This window comes from Carettochelys insculpta, chromosome 9, assembly GCF_033958435.1.
Source record: "Carettochelys insculpta isolate YL-2023 chromosome 9, ASM3395843v1, whole genome shotgun sequence".
Taxonomy (NCBI): domain Eukaryota; kingdom Metazoa; phylum Chordata; order Testudines; family Carettochelyidae; genus Carettochelys; species Carettochelys insculpta.
The window spans coordinates 7792521-7804519 of NC_134145.1; the positions used below are offsets into that span (position 1 = coordinate 7792521).

Below are 11999 nucleotides of genomic sequence, written 5' to 3' on the forward strand. Positions count from 1 at the left end.
TACAGTGTATCCAATGAAGTAGGTTTTTGCTCATGAAAGCTTCTGCCCAAAGAAATCTGTTAGTCTTTGAGGAGCCCCAGGACTTCTCACTGGTTTTGCAGATACAGACCAGAGGTGGAAAAACGTACCCCAAAAGTTACTTGAGTATAAGTGCAGCTGCTTTCACTTCTGGGTACTTGAGAACAATAAAGAAGTGATGTGGGTGTGTGTTTGTGCGTGTGGGTGGGTGTGTGCTTTTACTCAAGTAGTTTTCCAGGGGACACTGGTAACTTACACTTAAGTACACCCCCTCTGACCCCAAGCGGTTGTACTTTTACAGTTTTACTCAAGTAACTTTTGGAGTACTTTTCCCTTTGATACAGACTAACATGTTTATCCCTCTGAGTATAAACCATGGTGTGTTAATAGTTAAGGCCTCATGTCAATGCAAATTCTAGCTCAGTTCAAGCCCACACTGTGCATTTCTCCAGAAGGCCCAGACTTTTTGACTCCTGCACTCACAGAACACATGTGAGTCTGGTTTCAAGTCTGTTGCTGCTAGCTGAGTAGTTTGGCCCATCCTGGGATTACTGTGTGCTTTGAAAGGAGCAGCAAATGAGAGCCTTCATTTCTGGAGTCAGCAGCTACTCTGCTCCTCCCAGAGGCAGGAGAAGGTCTCCTAGGCCTGCCAAAAGCCAGCCAGAGATGGGAAATTGGCAAGTCTTAGGGCGAGTGTGAAACCTCCCAGCTTTTAATAAAAAGGAGACATGCAGACAGATCGGCTGGCTCTGTTTACAGGAAGAAGCTGCTTTGCTGAATGTTTCTTTTGTTTGTGCCAAGCCAAGGCACGCTGAAGGTGCCCAGCCAGATGCAAGGCTGCCAAGTTATGATGTTGCAGAGTTCTTTCTTCATCACCAGCTGTCAGCAGTTTTCCAGAACCTCGCACAGAGTGCCAGGGTGCCTTGAATCCCCAGGCATGCATTCTAGGCCTGGGCATGTGCCACAGACCGATAGGGAAGAGAGGACGCCTCCACATCAGCCTGTCAAAGATGAGAAGCAGCATTTCTGTGATGCCAAGATGGCCATCCTTTTGCTGGGAAAAGGCCAGGGGATCTATGTAGTGCCAGGTCTCCAGCCCAGCTCTGTGGCCAACTTTCCATAAGCTTAGCATGGCAGATATGGAGATTTCTTGCAATATCTCTGGCGATATGTATTGTGTTATGTTTTGTGCTGATGTGGGCCAGGGATTGTACGCAATTCCATGGGAATGGATGACCAAGGCCCCTACAGAATTGAAGGGGAGGCAGCAACTAGACAAATTCCCTTAGGTTGTATCCCCTCCACAGGGACGCCTCTTCTGGGGAGGCTCAGCTCTACTAGTTCTACTAGACTGGCAGAGAAAAGACTTGGGGATAAATACCCAGCTTTTAAAATGGCACAGGACCTGCTTTTGATCCAGCAATCAGACAGGACCTTCTGTTCCAGGGCGGAGGGGTGGGGGTAGAACCCCAGCTCCTTAAGTAAGGATTGGAAACACTGACATCTTCCAGAGTGCGGAGTGGGGAAGCCGATCCCTGATAAGTTTTGTTCGATATAGGTAGGTTATTTTATTGTTTCTAATATAAATTCTCTCTGATGCTTCCTCCTTAAGAATAAATGTGCTTGCTCCAAAAAGGCTATGTGGTCATTGTGACTGCAGGCTCTTACGCTGTCTGTAAGCTTTTGATGCTGGCCAGGTTAGCTAGTGTGGCTTGCTGAACCAGCACAATACATGTAGGGAACTGCACATCCAGAAAACCCCTGACTGGGGAAGAGAAGGAGGTGCAAGTCCTCCCACAAGAGATGGTGGTGTGGGAGATGGGACCCTACAGTAGGTGCCTTTGCTGGACCACAGGGAATAGAGGTGGAGCTGCTCTGAACCCTAACACATAGGCTGTGACTTTACAATCTCCTGGTATAAGGGCAGCACATAGTCTTAGCAGAGGGTGGACTGTGTTTCAGGCAGTCCCTGTTTCCCCATTGCTCTGAGGGTGGAGTGCTCTTAGTTCTCAAGAAAAAGGGGATCCCTCCCCCTCTACCCCATCACAGCAGTGCACACTGTGGTTAGAATCACAGTCCCTGTAGGGGATCCGAGGGAGATTCTCTCTTTCTCCCCCATAAATCCACATAAGGGCTAGAACAGTCCAAACCCTGAATGACCATAATGTTGTTGACGTCTGTCTTGGCCCAGTGTCCTCGTGTGGGAAGGCTGAAAGCTCTGGCTCTGCTAGGCCCTGGCCCATTGTTGTTCTTTCTGTTGATTGATAATCTTGAACTTCTGGACCTTCATGACTTGAATTTGGACTCGGTTCGGTTGATGGCATTTCACTGTGAAATTCTATTCTGTACCGGCACTACTGATGCACTGAATGCAGCCGTGGTCCTTTTGCATCTCTGCGGAGAAGCGCTGTTGGTGTCATTGCTCTGAAAGGCCACTTCACTCAGCAGTTAAGAACCTGCCTAGTAGACTGTGATTTGGCAGGTTGCTAGGAGAGGCAGGGGAAGGAAATAAACAACTTCATGAATTAAAGCTTAATAGTTCCCTGGTTTTAAGTGGACCATATTTTCAGGAGAAGGGAGTATGCGTGAAGCGGAAATGAAAATCAGTATGACCCCAAAGCGTATTGGCCCTACCTGCGACTTCAACACATATAGCTGTTGGGCTCCCCCAGACCAGATTTTTGCCTGTACAGATCATGTAATTTCCCCAAGAGAGAAGCCTGTATGCAGAGACCGGTGCTAGTCAAGTTGCCGAAGGATTAAAATGGTACAAGCCAAGGGAAAACACAAGAGCTGTTGTCACAAAGCAACCCAGATTTTTGTGAGGTCAAACCCTCTAATGACAGCTCCTGTTTCCAGCCAGGACACCAAGACTGGGCTTGGACTGGAGGCTGACAGTTACTTAAATCGCTTTCCCCCTCTTATTTTGTATCTAGCTGGCTAGCCTGACATGGTGGACAAGACACAACAAAGCTCCTCCAATTGACCTGGTGAGCCAGAAGAGTGAGTTGGGGGAGGTAAATCCTTCAATGGGCGAGAGCGATGCAGATCAGGCGACAGGGGAGAACACAGATTCGGAGACCAAAGAACATGGAGGTAGGTGGGCTCGGTCTGGGGTCCATGGACCAGATGTGTGGAGGTAGGGCATCTGTTCCCATTCCCAGAGGCATCAGGCCCACAGATCTACCCCTGCCACATCTGGGGAGGAGACAGCTAGAGTCTAGGTTACTGCGCTTACACTCCGCCTGCTAACCGGTGGTCTCTGACTGCTTGGATGGCCTCCCCGGAGCAATTCCAATGGCACCCAGATGATTTGCAGAGCTCCCACTGCCCCCAACAGCAGCAGCATGTGTTTCTATTGGTGGTGCATGTCCGTACATGCCTGAGTGCACAGAACAAAGCTTACTCTGAACATGGATGGAAAGAAATAGAGGGAACATTGCTGCTAATTGACCCCCTTGTGTGCATTCTAGTGTGCCAGCCCTCTGCATCATTGCAGAGAGCTTCCATCTAAAACCTAAACAACTTACCCAAGGAATGTTTCCTCCTCCTCATCCCTCGGAATATGGACTTTCCTTCACCCACACTGCCCTGGCCTCAGAGCCAGGAGGAGCACAACTCAGCCTGGCACCGGCACAAGCATTTTGAGCCCTTAAAAGTACCTGACTTTAATGGCCTACATTTGCTGGGCCAGCTGGATGGGGAAGCGTCCCAGCAGTTTCTCAGCCGTGCCAGGAACGAGGGCCAGAGAAACACTGAAATAGCCCAATGTAGCACCTGTGCTTAAGATCTAGGGGGGGCCTCTGATCTGGACGTTAAAGCCAGGCCATTCTGAGATGGAGACAGGCAATTTGGTGAGGTTTTAATAAGCCTGATTCTCAGGGATGCTTCATGCCACTGTGGATATGGGGTAACCATAACCCTATAAGGGGTGTTTTAGTCTGCTGCAGAGCAACTTGCAGCTTGCTAGGGCCCATAGAGGGTGTCTGGCTAATTACACACATCTGTTTTAAAGGCTATGTGAAAACCATCTCCGTAGTGCGATCTGCTGGCATCCTTAAGTGGATGAAAAATGGAAAGGAGACTCTCAACATTTTTTTTCTATCCCTGCTGCATGTCAGGCTCTGTGAGAGAGGCTTTCTCCTACCTGTCTAGCCTGCTTTACTGGCCTAATTCAGTCAATGAGGCAACTGTTCAGTGAAGCAGAAGGTAATGAGATGCCAGCGTCGTTCAGTGGCTAGCGCGCTGGATTGGGCACCCTGGGTTCTCTGCCACTGAGCTTTCTGTGACCTTGGTCATGTCTCCCTGCCTCAGTTTCCCTTATTCTAAAATGAGGATGAGATTTTATTTGGGCATAACATACCATTAGGTGCTCAGGACAAAAAGCACTGCTTAAAATACAGAGCTAACTTGCCAAGAGCCCACTGTAATAGGTACACTAGCTCATTACTAACAGGCGATGTGGGGAAATAGATGAGTGAAAGGAAAGCAGTGGGAGGCGGCAGTTAGCAGTGTATTGTTTAAGGCCAGAAGGAAGCACAGTCTGACTGCCCACCTGTCAGAGGCGACCAGCATCCCACAGTGCTCGCACACAAAACTCAGCAACCAAAATGACATTGAAATCTGACAGCCCTTGGGAGCCTAGACTGGCCAGGGCCACAGGCTGAGATTAGGAGGGACTGAGCTGAATCAATGCATAAGGGTCCTCCGATGGCAGGAAATTAAATGGAATATGGGGCTGGATTATGGCAGGGCTTTAGGGGCTGCAACTCAGGAGCCAGGCTAGGAAGCCCCCTCTCGCATCCTCTGTCCCTCCCAGACCCCTCACCCCGAGCCCACTCCTGACCCCACCTCCACAGCCCACTCCTGACCCCTACCTCCACCCAGACCCCACACCTCCACCCGAGCCCGCCCCCGTCCCCTACTTTCCCCAGACCATTTAAGCCCACCATGGTGAGCTATGCATCAGGAGGCAACTAGGGGCGGTGTGAAGCCGGGCAGAGAGGGAGTGCTAGGAGCTGTATCCAGGCAGGAGGGGTGGCTCAGGATGCAGGGAGAGGTGACTAGGAGCTGTGTGTCAGACGAGCCCCTTTGGGGTGACTGTGCTCCAAGGGCTCAGCTGGCTCTTAATGGCTGGAGGCACATCAAAGGGGGCTGGGAGTGGAGGGGCAGCAGCAGGAGCCCGGGGAATGCCGAGCCAGCCAGTTCCATGGCACTAGCCAGAGCAGCAGCCGTCCTGCACTGCCCAGGCACTGAGTGCGCAGGCAGGGACAAGCCTGGAGTGCCAGGGGGAAGAGGAGTGTTTGGGGAAGAGGGTTTGGCGTGTCCTTCAGGACTGCTTACTCTGGGTAAAGCGCTGCAGATCTGGGGATGTAACTTCAACCCCACTGTGCCCAGGGGCTGGGAGCTTCAGCCTGGTGTGAATTGCTGGGGCTCGGCTTCAGCCCCATAGAGGTTGCTGGCAGGCCCACTGACGGGGTGGAGGGAAAAGTGGGCCTGGCTATCCCCAGCCCCACCTCTTCCTCCCAAAGTCTCAACCCTTTCAGGGGCATGGAGCCACCGCCTCCATCTTGCCCATGCCGGGGGGTGGGGGTGGGGGTGGGGGGGCTAACAAGGCTATTGGATGCCCTGGTTGCCAGGGCTCCTGACTTAGCCCCATAGAGTGCACTGGGACTTCGGGGCTCCAGGGTGCACCTGCAGGAGCTCACAGCTCTTACCCCCCACAAAAAAAATCCCATGGCCCCACCCGGGGCGTAGATTCCTGGTTGAGAACCGCTGCTCTAAGCCATCCCCAGCAGGTGTTTGTCTAATTGACGCTTAAAAGTCTCCAGTGACAGAGCTTCCACAAGGTAATGTGTTCCAGTGCTTCACCTAACTACCTAGCTTAACTCGTGCTGCACCCACCCGAGTGCTTTCAGCCAGCCATCAGCGCCTCCCTCAGCCTTCGCTTTGTTAGGATTAAACAAGCTAGTCCAGGCCCCTCTTACAAAATGCCTCCCTCCGCCTGCTCGTCCTAGCAGCGCTTCGTTGCACCCGTGCCCCTCTGAATTAGTCTTTCTTCACCGAGCATGAGCAGCGTGGTGCACAGTAGTCCAGTGAGAGCCGTGTCTGGGCCAATGCTATTACTAGTGCCCCATCTCTCCTGGAACTGCCTCAGGTGACACAGCCTAGGAACTTATTTGCCTTTTTCGGCACATTGGTGGTTCATATCACCCAGTGCTCAAGCCTGTCTTGGCTGCTTCCCCCACCCCTGCCACTCCAGCACTTTGAGGGTAGCAGGTGTGGAAGATGCAAGAGAGTTTAAAGTACTTTGCCCTTAAAGGCTTGTGTTCAGTAAAGCTCCTTGAGGTCGCAGGCTTCCCACCTTGGATTGGGATCGCTGCCAAATAGGAATTCCTTCCTGTGAGGGACTCTCACACACGTTTAATCCTCCCTCTGGCACCAGCTTCAAGACCAGGCTGCTGCCATCAGCTGGAAACAGCACATTCATTTCTCTCAGTGGTTTGAGTGTATAGTCTTAGGTCTGTGCACCCCGGCACCCCACTCCTTTTGGCACACAGGCATCACATCATCTTCTTAAAGGGGTGCATTACATTTAAAGAAAACCACCCTTCTTGAGGCCTTATGTGGTTGCGAGGTGTAACAGAACAATTGAAACATGATTGAGACCACAAGAGAATTGTTTCCCAGGGATGCCACTTGAGTTAATAAACATATGGGGAGGTACTGCTTGCTTAGAGCCAGCAGGACCTTCAGGCATCATTGTGTCCAGTCCCCTGTACTTACAGCAGGACCTCTCACTATCCCACCACAGGTGGTTGGTTTTGGAAGACCGTTTGTCCCAGTTCTCTAAATGGCCCTGAGAGGACTTGAACACACTACTCAGGGGTTTGTAAGCTAATACTCAAACCACCAAGTGCTCCCTCGTCTGGTTTGGAATGTTACCTTTTAAGTGGAGGGGGAGGTGTTCACGTGTGCTCAGCACAGAGACGTCCAACAAGCCCTAAAAATAAAGAAACTAATTTGATTGCATCTAAGTAAACATCCCGTTTTACTCTCAGTCTGTAGTCCTTCCCTAGTCATGGCAGGAGCTGGATTCTCGACTCCTGGCACCCTGACTCCTTAAAAGGCTCTGCTATGGGCACACAACAGGAACAGAAAGGAGCACTGCTTCCAATTCAAAAGCCCCTACTCTGTTTCCCTCGGTCCCGCCCCGGCCTCCTGCCAATGCTCTTCCTGCTTCCCTGGTATTCCCAAGAACGCTCCAGGACCCACGGGGTGTGGTTTAATCTTCACAGGCCAGGCAAGTTAGTCTAGAGAGTTAACAGCTGCTGAGACAAAAGATCTATCTAGCTGAATGGCTGGAACATCAGCCAGCAGCATTGCCTCTCACAGTCACTACAAGCCTCATGCCAAGGTCCCCCATCTCATCTCTTATGTCCAACTGCTCAGTCTCCATTTGTATCAGAAATTCTTGTTATTAGACCCTAAATGCATGACACTGCATCAGCAAATTCTACTAGCACAAGGCTAATTATCTACTTATGAGAAAGACCTCAGCACCCCACCAGCGCTTCTTGGCATGGTCAGCAGTGTATGTTGGAAAGCCATGCCAAGTAACAAGTGCATGTTTTCAACTTAACCCCCACCTCCCATTCCCCAGAAGCCACAAAAATGGTCCCTTGCTCATGTGATTTTCTGCATTGCCTTAGGCTAGGCTGGCCATTCGTGAGTTAGTTCTCATCAGTGTCTTGGAACAAAGGGGGGCGAGACCACAACAAAAGTTCTCCCTTTTTTATGAACAGGCGAATGTTTGGATTCAAAGTTTAGTGCAGCTGTTCTGGGATGAGCCTGTGGTTTATTATCAATGCTTATTCTACCTGCCCCAGCTCATCTTTTTATAGCCTGACATCTTGATAATTTGGCAAATAGCAATGAAGGGAAAGGAAATGCAGAAGCACTTATACAACAAGTTAATGAGGTTTTGGTACCAGGCTTTTCAAGCTCTTATGACACGCTACCTTTCATAGCAGGTTATATTTAGAAAGAACAGCAAGTGACAATTAAAAGGTGTAAATCACACAGAGCTTCCCTCTTGATAAACAAGCCATGAGTTCTGTGGCAGACAGCATGAAATCCTCGAAGTTTTGTGGAAGTTCCACTGTAGAGAAATGCAGCTTTTTAATTCATTAAGCAACAAATAGTTCATCTGTCAAACGCCCAGGCTCGTTAAAGGACAGCCTTTCATATGGTTACGTTTTGAGAATGCCGGAACAAAGTAAGGCCAGATGGATTTTTGTGGACTGAGTGCAGGTCTGGGATCCAGGAACAGCTCAAACCAAATTGCAGCTGGGCCATTGATTCAGGTCAACTCATCTCTGAACTGGCCACTGGCTTGGGTTACCCATGTTGAGACTCTTTATGTCTGTTCGCCTGAGTTCCTGCGGCCCCGGTCAGCTTCACTGGGAGAGAGAGGAGCTTCTGAAACTGGCTTAATTGATGCAGCCAAACACTGAAGAGCAAAAATCAGTGGCCGCTTCTGCGAATCACCTATCTGCTGCACAGCTCAGGTTCTGTATAATGCCATGCCCATTTGGCCATCTCCAGCAAGTGGCAAGGACTGACTCATGTTTGCTCCGTCCTTCGACCACATCAAGTGCTACGAATGCAGTATGCTATTTAAACGTGCCTTCAGCTGGGTTGCAGCTGGCGCAGTTGTGCTGGGAGTGTGAACTGGACCATGCTGATTAACCAGCCTACCCATTCACTTCCTCTGCATTGCTAACCAGGAGGGCTACATCATGCTCTGTGCTTCTAAAAGAGCACAACTTTCTCACCACACAATCGTGATCATTTGTGGACTGTTAATTCTGGTCGGGGCGAATCCTTCTAATGCAGAGCCATGGGGTGACAGAAGGGGCCTAAAAGTCGGGGGGACTCCATGAGCACCTGAACTCTGTCCCTGTCCCTCAGGCTGCCTATCTCCTCCCTAGGGTGCCACCCCTCCCCTCAAGGCCCTGCCTCATGCTGCCCCCTTCCACCAGAGGCTCCACTCTCATGCTGCCTCTTCCACCAAAAGTCGTGCCACTGCTCTCTGCCCCATCCCCCAAAACTCATACTTACAGCCAGTAGCAAGTGAGCGGGCACAGCCCCTGCTTGGAGCCCCTCCTGAGCTTCAAGCCATTGGTTCTTGGACCTCTCAGCAGCAGAGAGGGTGAAGCGGTCCCTTCCACTGAGGGTGTGGCTGGTTTCTCTCCATGTGCCTCGAGCAGTAGTGCTTCATGGGAGATGTTCAAAGCAGTGACATGACATATTGAGGGTATGGGACAGAGGAGAGGCGGTGGAATACCGCAGCGATTAGAATATGGGATTAACTGCCCCTCCTTCTTTGTGTTTCCTGCCGCAGCAAGCCTTCCTTGCTGGAAGAAGGTATACTTCTGGTTCTGTGGGATCTCCAGCAACCCAGAGCCCTCACTGACCCAGGAAGAGAAAGCAGTCCTGGAAAGGAAACTCACCAGCATTGTGGAAAAGCCCCTATCAAGAATAGTTTGCAACATTAATGCTATAATCCTGCTAGCTGTTAATGTCTTTCTGTGGGGGTACTTTGGCTGAAGACAGGGCTGCAGACAATACTCAGCTGGTTTGGCTTTCATTAAGAATTAATTCAGACACTAATCAAAGGAAACAAATTCATCTCTCCTCCTCCTAACCCCAGCCTGGAGCTGACAGATAACAGAGACAATAGACTGTCCATTAAGCTCTGTGTTTCCCTTTGGTACAGCATCAGTCCATGCAAGATTGAAGGAAATGTATTTAGCTGCTTGGTTTCTCCAGGAGGGAAACTAAAGTGAGCTCAGCCTGAGCCCCTGGAATTTGGATTCAGAACCAACCCTGCTCAGAATTCAAGGGTATGCTGGGATTCAGGGGCAGGATGAGTTACAACCCAGAGATGCTGGGTCAGGTGGAAAGTAGAGATGCAGGCTCAGTTCAAAGCTAAGTTCAGGGTATTTGGATCTTGAAGGGGCTGGGCACACACTAATCAGCTTCCACCTGCTTCTCTTCACCTGTAAATGGGTGTAGATCCATGGACATCAATGGAAGTACTCCTGAGTGACAGCAAAGCCAGGGGCTGGAGAACCAGGCCAAAGTGCTGTACTTAATATATCTTCTACTGGAGCAAAGAACACTGCAGCCCCCACCTTCCTCGCTCCAGCACCTGCCCCCATCCATCCCCCTGTGACCTCTCACGTGGGCTCTGCAAGGGCTGGCGCAGGACCTGGCTTCTGTAAGTGCCCAGCACAGCCTGGACGGAAAGCCTGAATGGCATCCCTGCGTATTCTGCAGGGTCCCTTGTGTCTTGTAATTACGAAGCCCTTCCATGATAGCTGGGTCCAAAACAAGACCCTTCAGGCGAACACTGGGCAGCACAAACTGTGTCAGCCAACCAGAGTGAACCTCAGGGTCTGAAAGGGGCCAGCAGACTCTAAACAACCAATCAATCCAATTATGCGCTTTTCTCAAGCCTTTACTACCATTACAGCTGAGTTTTGTCTCTTTCCATTTCTGAAGGACCCTGTATAGCCACGTCTTTTCTATTGTAACATGTTTGTATTTATGGACTGGGCTAAGGCTACACTTCAAGAGCATGGCCTGAAATGGAAGAACTTGAATAAAACAACCAAAAAGAATGTTTTGTTCAGGTCAGTATTACTTATGTTGAAGCCACACTTAGTGAACTTCAAGCAGGTCAGGCCCACATTGATTTAGCTGCTGTGTGCACAGTAAATGGAACTCCCTGCCCCAAAGAGTTTACAATCTAGAAGACCAAACCTAGCGGGCAGGGGGTAGCATGATATTTACTAGAGAGGGTTTTTATCGGGTAAAATTATGGTTTTAGCACCCAGATTAAAACTGGGCCCAGTTTATAGCACTTTCCATTTTAAAATTTGTTTTAGTTACATAGTCAAATTAATGTGGCTCTGGTCTGAAGAAGGGGGTCTGTCCCACGAAAGCTCACCACCTAATAAATTATTTTGTTGGTCTTTAAAGTGCTACTGGACTGCCTTTTTGTTTTGATAGAACATAGACTAACACGGCTATCTCTCTGTTATTAGTAGTCAAATTGTATTACATATCCAAATAAGGCAGTAGATAGGAGATTAATTTGAGGTAGTAGAACTAAAGAAGTGAAATTTCTGTGTGCATAATACAAATATGCATAATTGCAATAGTGTCAGAATGTCTTTATACAATTTGTTTGGTGTTTTTTTCAAGTGAGTTTTATATGCTGTGACCCATTTCAAGTTTCAATATTATATAATCCAAAGTCAAAAAAACATTTCCTGACCATAACACAGAGTGGTAGTTGTGAAGCATTAAGCAATCAGAAGCATGCAGTGTTACAGTCTACCTCTCTCCATCTAGCTGGCCATGTGGATGGAGTAGATCAGCTTTGATGCAGTAGATAGATGAAGCCCAATTCTCAGTTCTGCATGGATCTATTTAAAGTTTGAAACGATGCATTCTAGGCTTGCTGAATTTGCTGGACTCTGAAGCAATTGTCCCAGATGGAAGTCTGATGGAATCTCGGGCTTCTTCAGATTTTCCACCACGTTAAAACAAAAATGTTTTCCTTGATAGTGGATGAAAACGTCAATTTTGGCTACAGTGCATCTTCTACTTTAAATGTAACACAGGAGAATGTTGGGATTTTGCTGAGCAGTGACTGGCTGCAATTTCTACTTGTTTCCCTGACATTTTTCTTTTCTGCATATTTTGAATGAACGAGGTTGGCCAACAGTTGTAATTTTCTCATGACATCTCTTTTCTATGGTTGCACTATATGGTGCAAAAATCATCACAGTTCAGTAGAACTTCGTCCTTCTCATGAACTCACAGTCCTTTTTAAAGTGTGTCAAGTGGCCCAGAAAGTGAATTAAATTGCCTGAGTGAGTTATTTGCTTCTTGGTAAATCCCTTGAT

At 49.1% G+C, this 11999-nt stretch overlaps 1 protein-coding gene across 1 annotated transcript in view; it reads left to right on the forward strand.

Annotated features, from left to right (window-relative positions):
* Nucleotides 1-11798, forward strand: part of SLC5A9 (solute carrier family 5 member 9) — a 50483-nt gene extending 38685 nt beyond the window's left edge. Inside the window, exons 13-14 of the mRNA XM_075002274.1 lie at nucleotides 2955-3114; nucleotides 9425-11798. Coding sequence (XP_074858375.1) covers nucleotides 2955-3114; nucleotides 9425-9630 — 366 coding nt within the window. The 3' untranslated portion in view covers nucleotides 9631-11798. The remainder of the gene's footprint in view (nucleotides 1-2954; nucleotides 3115-9424) is intronic.
* Nucleotides 11799-11999: the final 201 nt, after the last annotated feature.